This window comes from Nanorana parkeri, unplaced genomic scaffold (assembly GCF_000935625.1).
Source record: "Nanorana parkeri isolate BGI_ZX_2015 unplaced genomic scaffold, ASM93562v1 scaffold127, whole genome shotgun sequence".
NCBI classification, from domain to species: Eukaryota; Metazoa; Chordata; class Amphibia; order Anura; family Dicroglossidae; genus Nanorana; species Nanorana parkeri.
Window position 1 is genome coordinate 76,434 of NW_017306395.1, and position 24,567 is coordinate 101,000.

A 24,567-nucleotide genomic window follows, 5' to 3' on the forward strand; every position below is an offset into this window, starting at 1 on the left:
TAATGCACGGTAGTCGATGATGGGCGTAAACTTTGGTCTTTGTTCCTAACGAAGAACATCCCGGCCGCGGCTGGGGAAGTAGATGTTCTAATAAACCCTTTTCTGAGGTTTTCGTCTAGGTACTCCCGAAGATGTTTGAGTTCGGGTTCAGATAAGGGGTAAACTCGACCCACTGGGATGGGGCTAACGGGCAATAACTCTATAGGGCAATCATATGCCCTATGAGGGGGCAGACTTTCCGCCTTTTTCTTGCAAAAGACTTCTGAGAACTCTTGGTACTGGGGCGGAAGTAGTCCTGTACTCACCTGTAGTATGGGAGTGGAGGTATAGCACGTTTGTTTGCAATACGTGGAATCAAGGTTCACTTCATTTGTGGACCAGTCTAGTATGGGTTGATGTAACCTCAACCAGGGTAGTCCTAGTATGATAGGGAAGAGGGGAGATGGAATCACGTCAAAAGACAGACACTCCACATGGTGGTGCGGTGACGTTACCATCAAATGTAGCGTCTCAAATGCTATGGGACCTGAGGATAGTGTAGTGCCATCAATAAAGCTGACAGACAAAGGGTTATGCTTTCGTTGAGTGGGTATTTTATTTTGTCTTACTAAGGACATATCCATAAAATTCCCACAGGCGCCGGAATCGACCATGGCCTCAACGTGTAGAAGTTGCTGGTCCCACTGTAAGATTAAAGGGATGTAGATATAGTTGGTGGAGTTAGCATGATCAGGGAGGAGGTTACATATATATTAATTCTTACCCTCAGTCTTTCTTCGAATGAGAGGGCAGTCGTTCACCGTGTGGTCGGGCCCCGCGCAATAGAAGCAGAGCTTGTTTGATCGCCGTCTTTGTTTCTCATCTTGCGATAAGGGACCCCTGATGGTGCCGATCTCCATAGGTTCATCCCTGGGTGCATACCTCTACGAGGTATGCTGGTATAACTGGAAGCTCTTTCGCCCCATCGTTCACGCAGTCATCTATCGATGGTGACCGCACGGTGGATGAGGTCGTCTAGAGTAGCGGGTAGGTCTGCTCTTGCCAGCTCGTCTTTAAGAGAGTCGGAGAGGCCTAGGCGGAATTGGTTCCTTAACCCGACCTCATTCCATTCCGTCTCTCTTGACCATCTTTTGAATTCCGCTATATAATCTTCGACGGGTCGACGTCCTTGTTTCAAATTTCTAATAGCACTTTGGGCAGTAAGTTGCTTACCTGTGTCTTCGTAAAGCAAATCCATGGCCATTAGAAACTCCTCAAGGGACTCGAGGATGGGGTCGTCAGCTTCCAGATACGTATTAGCCCAGGATCTAGGTTCTCCCCTCAAGTAGGAGATGAGGGTCTTTACTTTTATACGATCATTAATGTAAGTTCTGGGTTTAAGTTCAAACATAAGTTTGCAGGCGTTGATGAAATCCCGGTATTGTGCCCTATCTCCTGTAAATATGTCTGGGGCACAAACCGTGGGTTCAGGGTTATCTCTGGGCCTTCCTGCACCAGCCCTCTGTTCATCTAGGCGAGTGCGCAATCTATGATTCTCGATTTGTAGATCTGCCACCTTAGTAGTGAGGTCTTCCAGGCGTGTATTAACATTGAACAGGTGAGCGGCTAATTCCGCTGGATCCATTACGGCTTCTAGTGTAATGTAACGTCCAGCCCAGGAGTTGTGATAGGATCACAGCTGCGGATATTAGCCTAACACCTGTGTTTGAGTTGGCTCAGGGCGAGGGTTCACTTTTACACTCTGTATGTTAGGAGTGATGGTGGAACCCTCTATAACATCATATGCCAACCACAGGAGTGTTCCTTCACACAAGGATAATGTAACCGCTTCACAGGATGGTATTAAGAGTATTCCTAGGATAGACAACTTGATTAACCCCACTAACTGCAGGGGGATAGGGCCTACTGTATGGAATGAATCGTACTATGCTATTTAAGGGTACATATACACGTGAGTACTTTAGCAATGGTAGAAATATGTGCAGCAACTTCAACACACCCCCAACTGACACTTATTTTGAATAGCCTCAGCTGAGGTAAGGTTACTTGCGGTTGAGATGGTTAAGTCCAATGGCTGGTACCAGCTCAGCTGCTCCTGGAATTTCCAGGGAAGACTGCAAGCATCCAGGAGGTTTCACAGTGCCCAGGAGATTAGAGATGTAGATAGGGGGGTGCAGGGAAGGATCCCTGACTGTGCAATGTGCTGCAGCAGCGGTGGCTGAGTGCTGTGGTTCTGAGGTTCTGACCTCAAAGCAGGTCGGTTCCTGTTGTGTCCGGTTCGTGGGCGAGTTGCACTGGCTCGACGTTCGCAACACTAGAACGCCGAGCAAATGCAACTCGAGTCATTTTAAGGAGGCGGAGATCCCGGAGTGGGAGGAGTCAAGAGCGCCGGCCGACGCCTTGGTCTCCTAGCGACGTCACGCCGCTGCTTTGGGAGGCCGGCCCGCGTTGCAACCCGACGTGCACGAGAGATCCCCTTACACTAATCATGGCTCACCTGTCAGATGACGTAAAACTGTACACAGCTGCCAAGCTAGCTAGCTGTCAACGCCGCCATCTGTCAAAATGCCATTATGTTCGTCGAAAGTGGATGGGACGGCAGTTGTTTTTTTATTATTATTTCTATTTATTTTTTATTTTGTCGAGTCGTCGTCATCGTGAGCAACACATCATTTAGCTCTTAGCAAAAGTGGCTCCTCACAGAAAGTACATTTCCTACCTGAACAAAGAATTCTGTAATGACCTGCACATTTATTACTAAATGACAGAATTCACTGACTCTTTGAGAACTGTTTATAAAATCAAAGCCAACACCTTTTACATTTTTTTTCCTCAATTTATTGTTATGTTTATTTTACAGGTTCATGCCCTCTTTTTTGATGATGAGTTTCCACTCTACCCAGCTTCTGGTGGCCTAACACTTGAGCCCCATCATTGTCTGAATCGTCCTGGAGAGTATCATCAATTTCCCTTTGATATTCTGATAGCCGAGGATGAAATCTACAAACTTTTTATGGTACTGTTGAAAAACATTAGGTTTAAAATATTTTTAGTTTTCACTTTTAGAAGATTGTCAGTGCACATTTTACGATGATTACAGTGTAGTCAGAGAAGCATGCAAAGTCCTCTAAGTCCTCCACTGCTAAAGAAAGTGCTTAGTTAGGAATAAAGATAGTGTTTGAGTCCTTACTCTTAGTTGGGATGGTGATTTGCATTCTTAATCTTAGTTGGAATGGTGTTTTGATTCCTGACTCCTAGCTGAAATGGTGTTTTGATTTCTTACTCTTACTTGGGATGGTGTTTAGATTCCTGACACTTAGCTGAGATGGTGTTTAGATTCCTGACTCTTAGTTGGAATGGTGTTTTGATTCCTGACTCTTAGTTGGGATGGTGTTTAGATTCCTGACTCATAGCTTAGATGGTGTTTTGATTCCTTACACTTAGGTGGGATGGTGTTTAGATTCTTCACTCTTAGCTGAGATGGTGTTTTGATTTCTTACTCTTAGTTGGCATGGCTTTTAGATTCCTAACTCTTAATTGGGATGGTGTTTTGATTCCAGACTCTTAGTTGGAATGGTGTTTTGATTCCTGACTCTTAGCTGAGATAGTGTTTAGAATCCTGACTCTTAGTTGGGATGGTGTTTAGATTCCTGACTCTTAGTTGGGATGGTGTTAAGATTCCTGACTCTTAGTTGGGATGGTGTTTAGATTCCTGACTCTTAGTTGGGATGGAGTTTTGATTCCAGACTCTTAGTTGGGATGGTGTTTTTTTTATTCCTGACTCTAAGTTGGGATGGTGTTTAGATTCCTGACTCTTAGCTAAGATGGTATTTAGATTCCTGACTCTTTGCTGAGATGGTGTTTTGATTCCTTACACTTAGTTGGGATGGTGTTTTGATTCCTGACTCTTAGTTGGGATGGTGTTTAGATTCCTGATCATTAGCGGACCCTTAGGTAGGATCGCGTTTGACTCCTGACCTTTAGTTATTATGGTGTTTAGATTTCTGACTCCTATAGAGCAAATATATATTTTGCCTCTAGTGTCCCCCAAAATATACAAAGAGTTGGCAAGTCATTAAGTCCATTATATTTCATCCAGTGTAATTTTCTGTAATAATTTAGCTTATCATTCAATCTTTGTTTTCTTTCTTACAGGACATAAATTTGAATATTATCACAAGTGCTCCAACTAGAAAACCTTTGCTGTGCCCTGATTCATTGGGTTCGGAGCCAGATGATCCAGGTAATTTGGTTACTGTTGTTCTAAAGTAAAATAATTCCATCACTTTTCCAGTAAGAAACATTTATTACTTATAATGTTTAAGAAAACAATTGACTTTTTACTTTTGTACAGACATGGATTTTCCTGTAGCGGAACCTGGTGTAGGGTTGAGTTCTGACTATTCACGTATACCAGGGATTGGAGCAGCTTCAGCTGGGATGCCACTAGTTGGTGGGGTAGGGTCTCTCTATGTACCAGGAATTATAGGACCGGCCACACCATCACTTAATGCTATCCCTGGCATCCCAGCTCTAAGAAAGCCAGAGGTTATTAGGAAGTACTTCCCTGAGACCTGGATATGGGAACTGACTCCAGTTGGGTAAGTTACTGTCTCTGATCAAAAAAATATACAGTGAAATATATTTTCAGCATACTTAAAATGCCTTATTTTTAGAATCGTTGCATCGCAGAAAAGTTACAAATCAGAGAATAATGTATCTGCATGCTGCATGTACAATAGTCATAAAACAAATTGTCATCTTAGGGAACCTGGTACAAATAGAAATGATAACAAGTAGAAATGTATTCAAATGTTTTGTATGTGGTAACAGTTTGGAGATCAGGTGTAATGAAGAAAAGGTCATACAGTGCAATGTACAAGTTATGCCCATTTATGTTCTTTACTGCATAATAAAATGTTCAATAAATTTGTGGTTTCCATACGTGGCATGGTATTATATATAACCTAGATTCTTTCATCTCTTTGTAGGCAAGGTCAAAGTAACAACAATACAGCAGTATTTACTCTATGTACAGAAAACCTTAAAATAAACCTTTACTAATAGACACATGGACGCTGCCATTGTTGATGTTTCGTTCTAAAAATGATAGCTGCCTGGCTGTCATATTGATGCTCTCGCTTGAGTACTTTGGGTCAACAAACATGCTGATAAGCTTTTTCTAGGAAGGTCATAATGGCTGCCCTCCCATTTAGCTCTTTAGAAAGGTTTAATTAAAAGCCCACCTTCTGGCTTAGTCCACCCCCCCCCCCCCAAACTCATCAAAGCACCCCCGCTCCCCTGACCCTGTATACATACCTTTTTCTGGGTGTCTTCAGTTCAGTCTGATAATGTCATGGGTTTTTTTTCACCTACTTCTTCCTCTGCACAATGAGATGGTGCTGCTCTCTGCACCTTTCTCCTGTGAGTGCATAGCAGGGGGTGGAGTCTTGGCATCCTGGGCTCACGGGTAATGGGTTTAATGACACTGGGCAACGTTTAACTTAAAAGATTAGTAACACTAGAGCTGTCACAGACTTTGGGGGACAATATCAGAGATAGGGTGAACATAGCTACTGAAGCTGATTTTGTATTTTTGTTTAAACATGCTGTTTAAAATAAACTATGCTGGTCTTTACTTTTTTTGCTCAAGCTGATCTTGGGCTTTAAGGATGAATTTAAAATAAAATGATGTGCTGTATGTTTTAGGGACTCTGGCATTGCTGAGCTCCATCGGCCAGTTCCAGACACCATCACAGACTGGAATGCGGGAGCTATGTGTATGGGACCCACTGGATTTGGCTTATCTCCCCCTGTGCCTCTCAGAGTCTTCCAGCCTTTCTTTGTGGAGCTTGCTCTTCCATACTCTGTAGTTAGAGGAGAGTCATTTACTCTAAAGGCTTCTGTGTTCAACTACTTGCAGCACTGTATAAAGGTAAAACCTGTGGAGATTATGTCTAAACTAAAGACTTAACAGGTTTTCTCCTACTGTATTTCTTTTTCTTTACAATCCTGTAGAGCAGGGGTAGCTAAACTTCATCCCTCCAGCTGTGGTGAATCTGCAAATCCTATCATGCATCTGCCTCTAGAAGTCATGTCTGTGGCTGTCAGAGTTTTGCAATGCCTCATGGGACTTGTAGTTTTCACCACAGCTGGAGGGCCAGAGTTTGGCTACCCTGCTGTACAGTCTACTCCATCGTCAGTAGCAGTTCAAGAGTGATTAAGTCACACAATTATATTTCAGTATTGGATCAACCCTAATGAGCTCAATAATATACATATACATATCTGATGAAGACACTAGTGCCAGGATGCCCCCTTCATGGTTTCTGACATCATCCTATCCAACAGCACAAAGAGTTTATACATTTTGGATTATTGGCAATTGAACTATGCTATATATCCAAACCCATGAAAAATCAAAATATTACCTTTGGGTGGACCTTATCTTTAACTAGACTATGATGAATGAAGGTTCTGGTGGTAGAGAAGCAGCTCTGATACCTCAACAAGAGGAACTTCAAACAGCTGATGTTGTAACAAAGGGTTAAACTCCTTGTTACTTATAATCAATCTGATAACAGGTTACTATGCTTAATCTATTAGATAGCGAGATCTATATCGCTGGGTGCAGCCCAATAAATTTAACTGACAAATGATGAAAGTATTCAACTCTCAAACTTTTTTTCAAAAATGAATCCAGCTCAAACAAATATACATTGCCCAGCAAAGCATTGCTTTACATTTTCCCCCAAACACTAATCATCATGTTTTCTGAACAGCTGCTTCCAACTCTCTCAGCTCAGCATCCCTGAACTTCCTGTCCCGTACAAGTTCACAAAGGACCATGCAGACTCCAGCAACTGTTCATCTACTAGCTTAGGAGAGAGGAGAGGGGGCCAGATGGGAGGGGAGTAGCTTGATTTGCTAGCTCACACAAGAGTGACTGCATAGCACTCCGATTGAGAAAGGAGTGAACCTAAAACAAGGATATCAGGTCCAGTGCTCAGGGAACTAGCTGATTCTGCAGGAATCTAAAACTTTAAAACATCAAGGAGCAGCAACCATTGTAAGTGATTTTATCAGCATTTGAAATAGCTTAAAATCCTTTTGACTTTAATATCACTTAAATTGATAGTAATACATTTACTTAGCTTGGATTAAAGAGGTATTACGGATAATAAACTAGATAGATACAGCACCATTCCAGTCCAGCAGAGTCCTGAATCTTTGATTGGATCAGAAGTTCTTGGAGATGTCAATCTTTCACAGGCTTTAGAGGCACAATCATGCCCTGAGTAATCTCAGCTAGTCTTTGTCTTCTACCTATACATTGAATATAACTTCCTTATTGAAGGGCCTTCTTGTGTCCTGCTAAATACTGTTTACAACCAGTTTGAACAAATAATTGTTCCAGCAGCACAAAGGACCATATGGTGCATGGCAGCTCAAGCAGTATACCGCAAGCAGTAGCTCGCCGTATACTGCGGCCTCTCAGGGATACTGAGGGTTGTGGCTGTTACTAAGCTCTGATACCACAAGGCGCTGCAGTGCAAGGGCTGGAAGAGCATTTTTACTGCAATAAAGAGGTGCTTTAAAGAACTTCAGTAAAAAAAAAAATATGAACCCTTGCACAGCGCGCCCTGGTTACTATTTAAACCGCGCGCGCTGTCAATTGTCCGGCACCGGCGTGACGAGGGGACAAGTTATTTTTCAGGCCCTGTAAATTATAGTTTCAAAAAGTATGTGGAGGGGATGCTCAATGGGGATAGTATGGAGTCCATAAAAAAAAAGTATGTGGGGGGATGCTCAATGGGAACAGTATGGTCCCCTCGTCATGCCGGTGCCGGACAAATGACAGCACGCGCCGGTTTAAATAGTAACCAGGGTACACTGTGCAAGGGTTAATACATTTTTCAGTGTGGAGTACTATGGAGGCAGGAGGGTACACAGGCGTCACACACAGTCACAGATACTACTATCAGTATATCACTCCCCTTCTTCTCCATCACTTCTGTACTGTATTATGCAGTGATGGAGAAGAAGGGAAGTGATATGCTGACAGTGTCACACACGGCACAGTACCTGCAGGATCTCTGTCGGCCTCACACCTCATGTGTACGCTGGACCTCAGAAGCCCCTTCCGGCTCCTCACGGCCACACCTCCGTTGCGCCAGGCTGACTGCTGGGTAATGCAGTCCACTGGCCGGCGGCAGCTCTCCTGCTCCTCAGTTCGCCGCTGGCGGCATGAGAGAGTGAAAATGAATGTAAAGCTGCCGGCCGTTTAATTACAACGGCCGGCCGGGAAGCTACTCGTCCAGCACTGGCGTCCACTCGTCACAGACGAGTGGACGAGTGCATTTTTCGAGCCCTGTATATATATATATACAGTATATATAGTTCATGTAAATCAATAACTACTAACAAAATGTAATTCAAAGGTAAGCGTAAAAAGCTTTTGCAATTAGGTCACAACTTATGCAGTGGCCAAATATCCCAAACCCAAAAGAGGACCAGGCGAAGATGTTAGCATTGACGAGGGACCTCACGGGTGTCACATCACTGGATGTGAGGGGAGAATATTTCAGCTTTAATATTGCAGACTTAGCTTCAACGTAAGAAAAATTATGTGAAACAGATAAATCTTTGACTTTTTCCTAATATAATTTTATACATTTTATTATATTGTGGTTTAGTCTTACTTAGCCCTCATTGCATTTCATTTTAAATGAGTCTGTACAGTATTGCAATTCAAAATATCTACAGCTCGCTGTCCATGGCATGCAATATAACCATTTGTGAACTGCTACTCTATTATAAAGCTTTAAACATAGGTCCTGCCTCAGAGCAGACAACAAAATATATCTGCTTTGACTTTTATGAGCCAGAATAGAATTATCTGTGCTCCTCAGTTTTACTTTCACTTTGACACTGGGGCCAGACTTTCTTTGACTTTGTGGGTAATCTGTGTAGAAAGCCATTACCCTGTCCACAGAAATTGTCCTTACTGGCCACTGACAAAGTATTTTTGGACATTGAGGTTCATTGGTTTTCTCCCTGGACTTTGAACCTGGTTGCTATGGGCAACAACTTTTCCACTCAGCCACGATGGGTGCATTGCAATGGGTGCATTGGGTGAGAGGGTGGGAGAGACAGCAATAAAAACCTGATAGTGTTCTAATCCCTCTCCCCTCTATCCATAACTAAAAAAATATATTTTGCCTTCAGTTGCACTCTAAGCATCAGAGACCTTGAAAGATATATCCTATCCATGGAATTATCTCTTTTTTTGTTCCTAGGTTCAAATTGACCTTCTTCCTTCTTTGGAGCTGGAACAAGAACTGTGCTCCAAATGTCAGTACAGCAGCTGCCTTTGCGCAGAGGAGAGCAAAACCTTCTACTGGAATGTGACAGCCAGCAAGCTGGGTGAGATACCACAATAAAAAAGCAAATAAAGGAAATTGTAATCCATCTCCACTCTAGCTAAAGCACATATAAATGTTGTAATAAAAAGGGCTTTTTGGAATTTACAATATCTCTATTATATCGATAATTTATTGCAGTTTATTTATGTATTTATTAGTTTCTTTATTGCACTGCAAATTTATTTCCTCCTAAAATGCTCTGATACTTATGTATTCTATAGCAGACAACTTTGGAATTTAATCATGCAACTTACTGTATTTCTCTGAGCTGTGATATCATTACTCTATAAACATAAGACATGTTGGGCAGCGAGGTGGCTTTGTGGTTACAGATTCTGCCTTGCAGCACTGGGCTCCCCAGTTTAAATCCCGTTCAGGACACTATCTGCATGGGGCTTGTATGTTTTGCCTGTGGGTTTCCTTCCACATGCTCTAAGGACATACTGCTAGGTATTATCTTTGATCTAAATGGGCCCTTATATGTGTGTGTATCTGTGCATGAATGTGAGATAGGAACCTTAGATAGTAAGCACCCTAAAGGCATATATGGCATATATGTAAATTATTGGTGTGTAGCGCCCTCTAAAATGTCGCTATTCAATTTTGAAATACCTGGACTGTAACCAGTCTAGATACTGATTATACAGAGCTCTGCATTCTATAGGGGTTCCTTGAATCTGCTGGATCTAAGCAGATCACAGCGATATCAGCATTAGCCGTTGCTAAGGGAGAAAGCTGTCCTCCGAGTATTTCCTATGGCATCCTACAGACCCTAAACCCTCTCTCTCCTATTGATGTTGCAAATAAATACCCTAAAAAGACCCTAAGACTCGAGCCATTCTGTCCATGAGTGTCGGTGTGCTGTTGCTGATCAAAGGGGACCGGTAGCTGGAACCAACAGGTAGGAGAACCCATTTCCATATTCAGCGGCTCCTTCGGGGGTGAGCGCTACAGGTGCTATATAAGTACCGTATTTGCCAGCGTATAAAGCGACTGGGTGTATAAGAAGACTCCCTAATTGTCCACCTAAAACATAGATTTCCGCTATACTCGTCATATAAGACTACACCACTTCCGAGGCATCACCATTTAAAAACATCATGGATGGATGTGCGGTAATACTGTATGTACGGTAGCTTCAGCTACATACAGTATACCGCGCTGAGCCAATACGGCGAGCAATGTATTCTATTAATGAATACAAAGCTTGCTTGGATTGGCAGAGGTTGTGTACATCGCTCGCCGTGATTGGCTCAGCTACTGTATGTAGCCGAAGCTACCGTGCATGCAGTATTAACGCACATCCAGCGGGCTGACAGATTAGGGATGTTTGTTTTGGGCCAGCTCGGCCTAAACGAACTAAAGGTATACATTGTATACCCCGTGTATAAGACGACCCCCGATTTTCGGGGGATGTTTTTAAGTATGAAAAGTAGTCTTATACGCCAGCAAATACAGTACCTATAATAAATAAATACTACAAACAAGCATAGATTGTTAGAGAAAACCCAATAAAATTCATGTAATCTTCATAAAGGCAGTGTCCTTGGTAGCAGCTTGATCCTAGTGGTGTAAGGACAGAGTGCGTTACACAAAGCCAGCAGTACTGCCCATGAATGTAATAGATGGTGAGTATTAGATTATTATATGACTGGTCTGTTTGTCCTGATGTAGGGGAGGTGAATATCACAGTGAGGACAGAAGCAATAAACACACCAGACATGTGTAATAATGAGATTCCTGTTGTTCCAAAGCAGGGAAATACCGACACTATCATCAAGCCACTTATTGTTAAGGTGAGTTTAATGGCCAGCTGCCTGTCCTTTACTTTTTTCCTTCCAATACCTTCTACATATTATTTTTATTTTACAAACAAATATTTAATACACGGTGCACCCATAACACTGGTGCCACAGAGTCTAATGGGTTTACTAAAGAGAGAGCACAACTAGTAGTCTTTTGTTTGCTTTTTTTTAAATTCTCTTTGTAGATTTTTGAATTTAAATTATGTACAGAATCCTAAAGATTAGAGAGAGGGGTGTCACTCAGTTGTCTGTCGATTTTCAGCTTGAGCTTTTGAGCTATGTATAAAACAGCATTTTTTAATTGCATACATAGGAGCCTAGAGTTCCACCTGCTGGCTGAAAATAAACAGGTCATGCAGTATAAAAAGGAAAATTAAATTACAAAAGATTTTGTGTTAATTCTGAACACCATACAGGAATGACATATATTTAAAAAAAACACACTGCGGTGAATTAATCAAAACTGGAGCAGCCAAAATCTGGAGTAGCTGTGCATGGCAACCAATCAGCTTCTCTCTTTCATTTTCAAATCTTAACTGAACAAACTGAAGAGAGAAGCTGATTGGTTGCCATGCACAGCTCCTCCAGTTTTTGTCTGCTCCGGTTTTTGATAAATCTTCTACAGTATATATTAAATTATGTCCATTAACTGCACTATGATTTCAGCCTGGTGGTGTCTTGGTGGAAAAGTCTCACAATTTCATGATTTGCATCCCAGTGGGACAAGGTAAGGAATGATCATTAGTATCTAAATTCTTAAATCTGTGTATTACTGCTTTGACCTCTTTCTCTTTCTTTTTTTGTCGTCTTATCTTAGCTCAGGCAACCCCAGAGGAGTTCTCCCTGAAGGTTCCGGAGGACATTCTGAAGGATTCAGAGAGAGCATATGTGACCCTTTTTGGTAAAAACATCTACTAGATGATTACATATGGGGCATATATGTAAACAAGTAATAAGCATCCAGAAATTGCCCAAACCAAAATCAGCATCAACAAACCAATCCTAGAGCTGAGATGAAGTCTAGTTCTGTTTAGTTTTTCCTAGTGGTTGTCAGGTTTTACAATATAATGTGGGAAAAAAATATTTGTGGAAGTAATACACTATATGGCCAAAAGTTTGTGAAAACCTGACCATCACATCTACACTGTACGGCCAAACGTTTCTGAATATCCCTCCAAAATATTGAGTGTGTTTCTATTGAAGAGTGCTATTACTGATAATTCATACAAGTACATTTGACACAAATGTGCTTTTCCAGCCTTGCAGAGACAATTTGCGGAAGGCCATTCTCTGTTCCAGCATTATTATTATTATACAGGTTTTATATAGCGCCAACAGTTTGCGCAGCGCTTTACAATATAGGAAGACATTACAATCACAATACAAATTAAGACACGATGGAAAGGAGGGCCCTGAGGACTTACAATCAAGAAGGGAGGGGGAAGTGATACATGAGGAGGGAGCTGTGTGGGGATGAATTGTTTGAGAACGTAGGGTGAATAGTTTTGTTAACAATCTCAAGGGAAAAGTTTGGGGAAGGTGCACGGGGAGGAGGAAATATCAAGAGCTCAGTTATTGAAAGATTGAGTTTTAAGAAGTGTTGCGACATCCAGACGGATATGTCAGATAGTAGATTAGTGACACGAGAGGACACAGAGGGGGTGAGTTGTGGAGTAGAAAGATAGATATTTTATATTTGAATGGATGCTTGTATTTTGAAATAACACCAGTTAGACCACGATCCCTTACTATAAGACCTTCGCTGACATCTTGATAGATCCCTTTCTGGGAGCGTATAATGCCATCCTGACGGGGTCCTCCCCCCCAGCAGACACAAACACCAGTTAGACTTGTATCATTTATAGGGGTTTTCAAATGCCAGGAACCTCCAGTTGTCTTAAATTACAACAAATACATAGCAGGACAAATGAGACACACTTGCTCTGTTTTATAATGGCTAAACTAACAGAGAGCTATAATTTATGGCAGAAACATTGCTCTACTGGAATCTCCAATAATTTTAAGGATATAAGAAGCCAATCAAAATAAGAAGCCAGCTATACATTTTTTGTAAAAATGATTCAAACTACATTTTGGAAAAAACAAAATAACATGTTTTTGCTGTATGCACACATGGTATCTATCAGCTATTTCTTTCTCAAACCCAAGTTGGTGCACATTCTACTTCCTGTAGGAGATATGATGGGTACAGCCATGCAGAATATGGACCGGCTCTTGGCTATGCCATACGGGTGTGGAGAGCAGAACATGGTCCTCTTTGCCCCGAACATCTTTGTTCTGCAGTATCTGGAAAAGACTCATCAGCTGACTGATGAGATCAAGAGTAAAGCCACTGAGTTAATGGAGCAAGGTGAGAGACTTTTTCATTATCATTTAGACACACCTGTATTTCCCAAAGTGGGGAATATTTACCACTGTAGGTGGGACACTCAGGATTTCTGTGCAGAGTTTCACTTTGGGAAAATAAAATACACACACCACACTTTCTCAGTTGTCCAATTACACTGATCTACTGCCAGTAGTCACTATGCTAGTCTATTCTTATCATAGAGCTACTTACACCGGGATTTCAATTATGTTTCCATTTCCAATATGCAGCATAATGGTTTATGATTTACCTATAAATTTACCCTACTCTGCTTGGGTGTGGTACTGATTAAAACATATTAATGTCCCTGTTTTTGACAATTCAAAGTTTCTTGCTTTATGACTCACAGTTTCCTTTTGGCGCTTCTTCTGCCAGTGGTGGACAGGCTGCTAGAAACCAGCACATCATAGATTTTGGCAATCCAAAGACCTGATGATAAAAGACTTTCTAAGAGCAATTGTTGGCAGAAATACATGAAAATGCTCATTTGTAGTGTTTCAAACCAGTAACTAATTACTGGAATGGCTTACATCTCATGTTATTGGACAATTAAGGTTATATAGGGCAGATCTGGCTGGCAAGAGTAAGGCATGGTTTCAAGGGTGTATATAACCATACAAATTGGACTGTGATTGTATTATTTCTTCCTTTCCTTTTATTCCTACAGGGTATCAGAGGCAGCTTAACTACAAACATGCAGATGGATCATACAGTGCGTATGGGAACAGCGAGGATGGGAACACATGGTAAGTTTAATTGATAACAGCATGAGACATACCATATCAGAATTAATACACCTAATTCAATAAGCATTACTTTTTAGATATTTCAGCAAGCCATAAATTGACTGGTCCTGGAGAAATGGCTTGAGGAGGTTATCGTGTATGGCTTTCTTGAAGCCATGGAATCCAGACAGTTCATTGAGAAAGCAGTGAACCCTGTTTTATTCACTGCATACAACAGAACAAAAAAATCGCTCAATTAATATCCAACCACCAAAGGCCAAGCATTTTATGCAACTGAGATAATAGTCTAGCTCTCCATGTGACCTCAGGTCACCAGCGCCACAATCAATCTGCAGACAGATGCTGTCTTAAAGCGCTAGCACAGGTGTTGCTTGCTGATTGAGCAGCGCATCAGTACCCTAGCTATCAAGCCCCCCTGTGTCTCCTGTATGCTTTTGTGTCCAAAAGCCCAGTTCTCCCAAAGATTGCTGTTTTCCTGTGTTCAGGACCCCAGTGCTCCAAAGGCTGTTGTTTCCCTGTGCACTGCAGTGTCCAGTACCCCAGTGCTCTCAGAGACTGCCGTTCCCCTGTGCATTCCTGTGTCCAGATCCACAGTGCTTCCAGAGACTCTTGACCCCCGGGCATTTCCAGGGACCCCAGATTATTTGCTATATCTAGTCAGCTAGCCTGCATTGGTGTGTTTGAGGAACGCAACTTGTGAGCTGTGCTCCAACAAAACCCATTAGCAATTGTGGGGTGCTCTGGCGAATACCAGGTGCTCCTTAGAATCTGCGCCTTGAGCTACACCTTTGCTAAACATGCAGATTCCCTGATCTACAGTACCAGTACTATGTGTCTGTAATGGATCTGATATCACTCCTGCATCCCCAGAGGCCCTAGAGCTTCCACTGCCAGAGGACATGGACCCCTGGTCATGACAATGTTTACATTGAGATTGGCAGATCTATTATTGCAAAAGATCACTGGGCTTGAAATACTGTCCAGTTGATATACAGTATGTCTGGAAAAGCATTCCCCAAAAAACCAGAAAACACTCAGTGCTAACAAAATTATCAATGTATCTGCCAAATGGGCCATACCTTTATTGATTAAAAAATGTACTTCAAATTGCTTCAAAATGTAAATATGAATTCTAGGTAATACCATTGCTGTTATGTAGATTCAGTTATATAGATCAGCCTCATTGTCTTTGCAGGCTAACTGCCTTTGTGGTGAAGTCATTTACCAAAGCCAAAAAACACATCTACATTGATGAAACTCGCTTGAGTCAATCCTTGTCTTGGTTGACGGGAAACCGCTACTATACTGGCTGCTTCCGTAACGTTGGCAAGCTCTTCCATTCTGCTCTAAAGGTAAATCAGCAACTGACTAGAGTAAATGTCAATGAACTGGTCTGGTGCTACAATATCATTTGGACTGCAATGAAAGTGTAGAACATTATGTGTGCTTGGAATTGGGATAGCACATACTGTATGTTCAATATTTAAAGGTGATCTGTTGTTAAAAGTGGATGTACAGCCAAAATGTTAAAGGAATACATGTTTTTTTTAAGCATAAGAAAAGGGACTAACTTAATGTTTGTTCAGTCTACTAAGTTGTTGTATTTTACTGCACTTTCTCTCAATGCAAGTCTGTGAGCTGGCCAACTCATGGAGAACACTATACTCACTGTGTGGCTAATATCTAAGGGAGGGGCAGAGTATTGCACTAAGCCATTGAGAGTTACCTGTAGCGGCTGCTCTGCAATTTTCTGTATTTAATAAAAAATGTGAATGCTGTGTCAAATTATTTCTTTTGATCAACTATTGTTACATTATAAGAAAAAGCTATCTATACTATTCGCAACTCTATTACCCAATTTAGGATGCTATTCTAAGCAGGAGGATGCAGCAAAATGCTTTCTTCTATGGGATAATGGATAATCCATACAGCTGATAATGTTATTTATGAAAAAGGTTTACATCCTTTTAAAAATGATGTAAGGTATTTTTTGTGCCATTTTAGGTCTTCATAAACATATGATTGCTATGTCTATATGTGCACCTCTTTTCTATATATGCTCTGAGCCATTCATGTATGTGTTGCAGGGTGGAGTGGAAGATGATGTGTCTCTGTCGGCATATGTGACCATAGCACTGCTGGAGGCGGATGTACCAAAAGATGTAAGTACCATTAGCTCTGAGTGTAGAAACAGCAATCAGAGTCATTTATTTAGGTTGGGTTCTCAGTCTTGGGTTGCTGCACGTACATTAGATTTAGATATATCCTGAATTTCCATTATGTCTCATCTTGCTATATGTTTAACAACATAGACGTCATTACAATTTTTATTTACTCATCTATCCAATGGGTAGACAACCCAAAAAAAAGTCATATTTTACAGTTTGCAAGCCCTTAGATGTGGTGGCTGCATTAGTCTTTTTTCAGGCTTATTTCTTTATTTTTACCTGGCTATGCTGCCAGGAACCTCCTCTTCTAGGGTGAAAACGCTCACTCACTGAACTCCACGTTGTCACCCTCGTGCAGAAAGTGTGGTAGGACTACAGAACACCTCTCTCTTTCATGCCATCCTCATTTCAGGGGAAAGGGGAGGATGGGGGGTCTGCAATCGATCGAGAACTGGGCAGGGCTGATAATACTTCTTGGGATTTCACAGTAGCAGAGCCAATGGGGTTGATTTACTTTGCAAAGTGCTTTCACTTAACTTAGTGAATGGGGTAAAGCTGTGCTGGCTTTAATGATCCAATCATGTGCGAGCAAAAATATTTTTTTTGTTTTTTTCCTTACAAATGATTGGGTATTCTTTGGGTTTTCACTTAGCGTCACACAATTCACCATGCTAAGTGTAAATTATTTTGGCAAAGTGTACATGCCCATTTCCTTTAGTAACTCAACCCCACTGTGTTGTCAGCTCAAACGGGAAATTACAAGCTCACTGGATTTCTGGAAGGAGTATTTGTCTGTATGTGCAGCATTTTTAAGGAGATAAAACATTGGGAATTGTGCATGTATTGGAGAGATGTACTGAATATGTTATTATTTGAACCATACCTATACTATAACATGACCAGTTTGATCTTCTGAACATAACATTATCCAAAAATGTAATTTAGCATGTTTGCACTAATATGTTTCTTGATTTTTTGTTTTTTTAGAGTCTTGTTGTCAGGGGTTCAGTGATTTGTCTGCAGCGGTTGGCATTGAGCGTGACTAATATGTACACCCAAGCATTGCTGGCCTATGCATTTACTTTATACGGCGACTGGTACCACCGGCAGATCATGCTGAACAGACTGGAGCAAAGAGCTGTGAGAAGAAGTAAGATCTGTGACAATTATATAAATTATTAAATTATATAACATCAGCACAGCTGAACTGAATTACAATCAGTCTGACAACTATACATATGTTGGCTCTGTATTGGATAGATCTCGGCTTTTATTTGTGTTCATAAAAGATAGCGGAGTTACCTAAGATAAACTATTGACAGTGCACCAAATATTTGGCGCACTCAAACCTATTTTTTTAGGATGCGCCAAATAAGTTCAATTTGAAGGAATAGAAAGGAAAGATGCAACTACCAAAAAGACCAACTGTAAAAAAAATCCCATGTGTGACTTTTTGCACAAAATGTTTCCCCTAAATCCCCATAAATAATGGCTCAAAAAATGAGTACATATGTACATAGGATGGTGGTGCAAGACAGTTACACATTCTATTATGTGCCAAGTAAACTATATTCGTGGCAACATAATTGTTTATTTGACATGGGATGCGCCAAAATAAAAAGTCACCTGCAACACAACGCATTTCTCAGCAAGCGTCAACCTTAGTTTATGTGGCCCATTAGCTTTCGGTGAATCAATGAAAAATCTATTTAGGGTATAGAATTTTAAATGTGTAACATTGGGATGTTTTCAACGTTTGTTTAGTTGTTCAGCATTTGTGGTTTTTTTTGCCAGTGAAATTCAGTAAGTATCACAGGGCATGTCACCAGTTTCAGCACCATGGACAGGAAATGTACATTTTTATAGCGCTCAAACTGGAGTGAACACAGCGTAACAACTTCTCAATAACTGATACATGAAAACTGAAGGTACTGAAAACTGCTCTGATACTCTGTCTATAATAACTAGGGATGAGCTTGGGTTTGTTCTTAACTCGAGCTCATCTGAACCCGGAAATTAGGTGTCAGTGCACACCCAATCAGCTGCACCCAGGGCATTACCCACCCCGCAATCACATGTAAACAAAAGTACGGGATGCTGGTGACATCACTGACCCTATATGGCCATATGGCCATTTTGGTCAATGTCATTCACTTGGGAGCAAAACTGAGTTCATCCCTATTTATAACCTGCAGAATTTGACACTAGAGACTGATTAGGGTAAATAGGCTAATAAGACTGATTAAGGCTAATTTGTAGAGATAGTAGACAAGAGAAATCTAGATGATCCATATATTAATTCCCACTCGAAGCAACCAACGCTACACAGCACATAAAAGTGTATGGATGGCCAAAACCTTTCATTTTCACGACACCGCCCCCCTTTCCTCGGGAGATTCACCCCCATTTGTCCTGATGACCATTGCATTGTCACTGAGACAGAAAGTGATAGGAGAACCAAACTTTTTAAGTTGTCACCAGAACAGTAGGTAAGGGTAAATCTTGCAAGGGAGACACTTGTTCCAGTAACAACAGTCTAAGAGGGGATCTCTCCTTACTTTTTAGAGGTTTCCGCTCACTTCCCATTGTGTATCCACAACAGGAAGCCAAAGGAAGTCTTTTCAAAAAGACACAGATAGAAAAAAAAAAGCTGTCCCTTAATGAGGCAGCCTAAGATGCTTGCCTCAATGGCATCTCATTGGGTCATGTGGGCCCTTTTCAGCCAGATCATCTCAGGTTACTAATAGCTCTTAGCAACCTTTGATACTCTGGTCGGCTCCCGGTCCAGCTCACTGACTTCACTGGTTGCCAGGGGCGGAGCCGAATGCTCAGGCTGGCATCCCACCCAGCTCCTGGCAACCTGTGATGACAGTGACAGACAGAGCCAGGGCCAGACGTACCGACTGCAACCCTACCCCCCATAACTACCCCTGTCCTGGTAATGTGCACCCCCCTTGGCCTCAGCAGGCTGCTAGGGCACCCCTGCTAGCAGGAGATTTAACTATCCCCATCCCTACTTTATCCAAACCTAAAAAAAATATGTTTTTGCTAGAGACACATCCAGTATACACTTTTCCAGGCTCATTGACATATACTGTACATCCATAACAGAAATTATTGTTTACTTATTATTTAAAGTCTTTGCTTTTTGTGACACAAGGTAAAGCCATATCCCAGTTGGATCAGGTACACATGAGATATCTATCTTTCTATTTTTCATGTGTCACCTTTGCACTCCTTGTTCAGATGGGGAGCTGTACTGGCAGCCAAGGCCCACATCTCCTTCTGATCCGTTCTGGCACCGGGCTCCCTCTACAGAGGTGGAACTGACATCCTATGTGCTCCTGGCTTTGCTCTCAGCATCCCCTGTAGATTTTGGGGGAGCTTCTCAAATTGTCAAATGGCTGAGCAAACAACAAAATGCTTTTGGAGGATTTTCATCTACCCAGGTAATAAAGTAAAAACACTTTTCAGGAAAAAGTTAAACTATTTCTTCTTCCAAAAGGGAGCTGTTCGGTGATTGAAACCCTTCAGATTATTAACTTATTTGGGATAGGCAAGGTGTGTGTAAAGTCTAAGCACTTAAAAGCAACGGGTTAGAATTTAATAGATATCTATGGGAACAACTGTCTTGACAATCATCCCATTTCAGCATAGTTGATCTTACATTAGCGCTCAGATTTTAGGCAGCCCTTGTATTTGTCAAGCATGTTAATGAGTGCAGGACTACAAACCACTAAACAGTGTTCTTACAAGTGCTTTAACACTGAGGAATTTCTTTAAAGCTAACAACTAATCTATTTGCTTGTTTTAGTCTAACCAGTTTGGCCATAGGCAACTTCTTGCTGCATGACAGTGCAGGCATCTCTAAGTTCATGTGTACATATTCAGTTTTCTTTAATGAGGAACTCCAGGAATCTAAAACATATTAACCCTTGCAGTATGGCTACCCCCCATTGCAAGGGTTAACTGCTTGTTTTGGTCTAGGGGCTGGAATACATAAGATATACTGATCCCTGGTTTTGCAGTAGTGAGTGCTCACCTCTCTTTCCCTCTGCTCCAGCTTTCCCTTGGTATCCTCACATCTAATGCAAGTCAATGGACCTGTATTAAATGTGATGGCATCAGTGGTCCTTAGACCACTGGAGCCTGGGGATGATTTGAGCCCCTAGACCAAATGAGCACTTAAACCTTGCAGTAATGGGGTAGCTCCACTGCAGAGGTTAATTTTTTGGATTCCTGGAGTTCTGCTTTAAAATGCTCTGCTTACTTAATAATAAGTATTTTACAAATAGCTGTTTTAATTGCTTTATGAGTACTGTGCCAATATCTTTGATTTCTTTACCCAGGACACAGTTGTGGCTCTTCAGGCTCTGGCCAAGTATGCAGAGGCAGTGTATAGCGGTACAAGAGATGGGACAGTAACAATTAGTTCCAAGGCTGGATTTCTGGAGAAGTTCCATGTGAACAACAAAAATCGACTAGTTTTTCAGAAGACGACACTACCAGGCAACCCAGAAAACTATACAGTGACCACCACGGGAAGTGGCTGTGTCTATGTACAGGTGAGAGGTGACTGTGACGTTAATATCAATATTACGTATGAAATTCTCTTTTCCCTCATCTTCAGAAAATGCAGGATTCAATTTAGTGACCTTAGGCTGCCCCTAATTTTGTTAAGCCATCCTCAAATTGCAGCACCAGATATCTGCGAATCTGGGCCTTTTAAACAAACCTGATTGTTTATCTAGAGCTTTCCTGGGGTGGATTAGTCTTAATAATCTTTAATGATCTTTTATGACAGGTGTAAATTGCTAATACCATGGTAATTGTGTTGCACAACTCAGCTAATTCCCTACAGATCGCCTGCTGGATAACGAAGGAATATTTGGTATCCCACTGAGTTATAAACTGAGAGGGACAATATTAACCCAATTTTCATAACTGGAAAAGGGTAATGGTATCATAATATTAATCACATATAAAGCTGCATCTCGTCAAGAGAAAGGCACATATTTCAATCATAGTTGGGTTAAAAAGGTCAGAGGCCTGAAAAGCCACATTTATCCTCCTGGGCCAGCAATAGATCACACCTATGTCACATTTAGAGTCGATCAAAAGCTAATTTCCTGATGCACAATAATGTAGGGGTTATCAGACAGTAATAGGTAAGAATATTAAACTATGCTCATAGTTATGAAAATTGACAGTTTGGGAGGAGCAGAGAGGGACATCGTAAAGGCTCAGCCCTCCTACTCACCCTCCCCAGCTCAGTGACACCCCGTAGAAGACTGACAAAAAAGATGCTGCAAAGGCAGCTAAGGAGGCCCTCATTTTCACATCAAGAAGAGGCCTTTATAACGTCAGAAGGAGAAGCTCATGTAACACCCAAGAAGAGTTCCCTTTTACCTTCAGGAAGAATCTTTGCAAACCTTGCTTGGAGAAAGAGCCATTCAGGTCCATTTTCTGTACATTGAACTAAACTCTGTCAAAACTTATAAACCCAGGACTGTTTAGTACTCTGTTCTTATTCCTTTTTATTTTACTGTTGTTATCTCTGTCTCTCTTTAACATATTTTTCTGTGTACTTTTCCTGCACTGTTTCTTTTATTAAAGGATGATCTTAACCCCTTCATGACTGAGGCCCTTTTTTCAATTTTTGCACCCATGAATATACCACAGGTGATGGATTACTATGCTTAATGGAATGGGTAATGCAGATGATACTGTTAAAATGCATTATTTCTTGCAAGGTCCACATTAACTGACTTTGATGAATTTTCTTTTTTCTCCAGACAGTCCTGAGATACAATCTTCCTGCAAGGAGGAGTCATGCTGCCTTCATGATGACGCTGGATGTGAAGTCAATTCAGTGCACCAGAAACCTGCCAACACAACTTGAGCTCAACATAGCAGTAGTGTGAGAAGTTGTTCTAATTTTTCATTGTGTTTCATCGGCCAATGGTCTTGTGTGGAGTCCTCATCATACATGGTCATTTTAGTATTAAAAAGTACACAAAATAGTTTTCATTCAATGCCCTTAGTTTCTAATTTAATATGATTGTCCACTTTTAATGAAAAAATTAAAAATCAGGTCCCAGTAACCCAAAAGAATCCTAGTTTTAGCTAGATGATAATTTCATTGCTATACTACCTTCCAGGTAGATTGCTCTTAGGGAAAAATGTATAATTGGACAAGTTAAAAAGCCTCTTTCAATCAAAAATGTTCTGTCCGTCATTGGTGTTCTCCCTCCCTTCTCCCTTGATATGTCTATATAGATCACTCTGGATATTTTCTGCCTGCATATTTACCTGCCCTCTAATGCCCTCTAATGTCTATGGGCTTCCATATTCTCCTTCTGCAAATGACATCAGAAGGTAATCATAAAGAGTTAAATTTGTAGCTGCCTTTGTGGGCTTGTGTGATGGACTACCCTTCAGAGGTTCTAGATTAATGTCCTGTGAGGTGTGTGTACCATAGCCTGAGAAGGGTGTGCAAATTCAGCTAGCTGATGCAATGTAATTCACCACTCAGGCATCCAGTGCTGTCACTGGTTGCCTGAGTGGTCAATTTTCAATAGGTAGCCTTTTGTAGACTAAAGGTCACAACTTACAATGGTATTTCGTCATGTATTTTAACACATGTATTTAGCATTCTCTATATTTGTTTAAATTGCAGATACGTAGGTGCTCGTTTGATGTCTAACATGGCTATTATAGATGTGAATATGTTGTCTGGTTTTACTGCAGTGAAAAGCTCCATTGAACTGGTGAGTTGGATAATCCTCATGTAAGGTGAAGGTCTTCATTTGAGCAGTGCCCTTAAAGAAATGTTTTTTATTCATTTTGGCAAGATAAGATGACGCTCTGGCTCTATTGTATATACACTTCAGATGACCAACAGCATTGGGCCTCCTCCTGTGGGCATGGGAGGGCTATTTGCCACTTTGTTCTGTCTGTGGCTCTTGACATTTAGTAATGTTGGCCTATTATATTCTGAGATGTGTGATGTCCCAGGAGGCCAGGGGCAGCATGGACTATGACACTCTGACCTAGGTGAGAAATAAGGACAGTGCTAAAAAAAATAAGTATTACAAAATCAGAAAATAAGGATAAATTATTGTAAGAGGAGTTAAAAGAGACAAAGTTCAAAATTTGGTAAAAGGTCCACTTTATAGCCTAGCTCTGGGCACTATGAAAAAAACCACCCTCCACACACACACTGCAAGGAGTTAAAAGCTTGTTAAAGTGATATTAAAGTCAAAAGTTTTTGTTTAACCTATTTCAAAAGCTGAATGCATCTGTTACAATGGATGCTGCTCCTGATGTTTAAAGGTTTTAGCTCCCTGCAGAATCAGCTGGTCCCCTGAGCATTGGCTCTGATATCTTGTTTTAGGGGGGCTCCTTTCCCTTGCAGGGTCCTATGGGGTCCCCCTTGTGTGTGCTAGTAAGTTGTGTGTCTCCACAAACACATAGGCACGGCAAGGCAACTCACTACCCTGCTCCCCCTCCCTTCTCCAAGCTAGTAGATGAACAGTTGCTGCAGAATGATATTACTGTATAAGGCAGAAGTTCTTTAACATCACTCCATTATATAACTAGATTTCATGTCTTTGTGTATTTTATAGCTGAAGACGAATAGAGTGATAAGGAGAGCAGAGACCGGAGATGACAGCCTAACCCTGTACCTGGAGGAGGTCAGACCTTTGTCTTCTTCCATCACAATCTGTGTATTGATCCAGATTCATTTTGTTGTTTACTGTAGAAGGCTTTATAATGAATTGCCAAAAGAAACCCAGTAACAGTTTGGATTATGAAAGCACCTTCAGTCTTAAGGTGTGCAGCCAAATTTCTATTTAGGTTTTGGATAGAATAAGGAAGATTTAGAAACCCCTTAAGCTTTTTACTGCTACCCAGAGCTCAGATAGAGAGCTTTTCCCGCATTTTCTGTCCCGGCGACAACACTTTCACTAGACAGGCTTTAAAAACTGATGGAGGTTCTAACCTTTCTCTACTCTACTAAAATATATATAT

At 41.2% G+C, this 24,567-nt stretch overlaps 1 protein-coding gene across 1 annotated transcript in view; it reads left to right on the plus strand.

Annotated features, from left to right (window-relative positions):
- The window catches only part of LOC108784768 (pregnancy zone protein-like), a 47,886-nt gene that overhangs the window by 21,185 nt on the left and 2,134 nt on the right, over nucleotides 1-24,567 (plus strand). Inside the window, exons 15-33 of the mRNA XM_018553663.1 lie at nucleotides 2,257-2,403; nucleotides 2,861-3,016; nucleotides 4,156-4,243; nucleotides 4,532-4,601; nucleotides 5,710-5,935; nucleotides 9,300-9,426; nucleotides 11,100-11,221; nucleotides 11,897-11,957; nucleotides 12,048-12,131; nucleotides 13,425-13,601; nucleotides 14,287-14,365; nucleotides 15,561-15,717; nucleotides 16,453-16,527; nucleotides 17,521-17,683; nucleotides 19,780-19,982; nucleotides 20,883-21,098; nucleotides 22,329-22,453; nucleotides 23,213-23,303; nucleotides 24,162-24,230. Of these exons, the coding sequence (XP_018409165.1) occupies nucleotides 2,257-2,403; nucleotides 2,861-3,016; nucleotides 4,156-4,243; nucleotides 4,532-4,601; nucleotides 5,710-5,935; nucleotides 9,300-9,426; nucleotides 11,100-11,221; nucleotides 11,897-11,957; nucleotides 12,048-12,131; nucleotides 13,425-13,601; nucleotides 14,287-14,365; nucleotides 15,561-15,717; nucleotides 16,453-16,527; nucleotides 17,521-17,683; nucleotides 19,780-19,982; nucleotides 20,883-21,098; nucleotides 22,329-22,453; nucleotides 23,213-23,303; nucleotides 24,162-24,230 (2,436 nt within the window). The remainder of the gene's footprint in view (nucleotides 1-2,256; nucleotides 2,404-2,860; nucleotides 3,017-4,155; nucleotides 4,244-4,531; nucleotides 4,602-5,709; nucleotides 5,936-9,299; nucleotides 9,427-11,099; nucleotides 11,222-11,896; nucleotides 11,958-12,047; nucleotides 12,132-13,424; nucleotides 13,602-14,286; nucleotides 14,366-15,560; nucleotides 15,718-16,452; nucleotides 16,528-17,520; nucleotides 17,684-19,779; nucleotides 19,983-20,882; nucleotides 21,099-22,328; nucleotides 22,454-23,212; nucleotides 23,304-24,161; nucleotides 24,231-24,567) is intronic.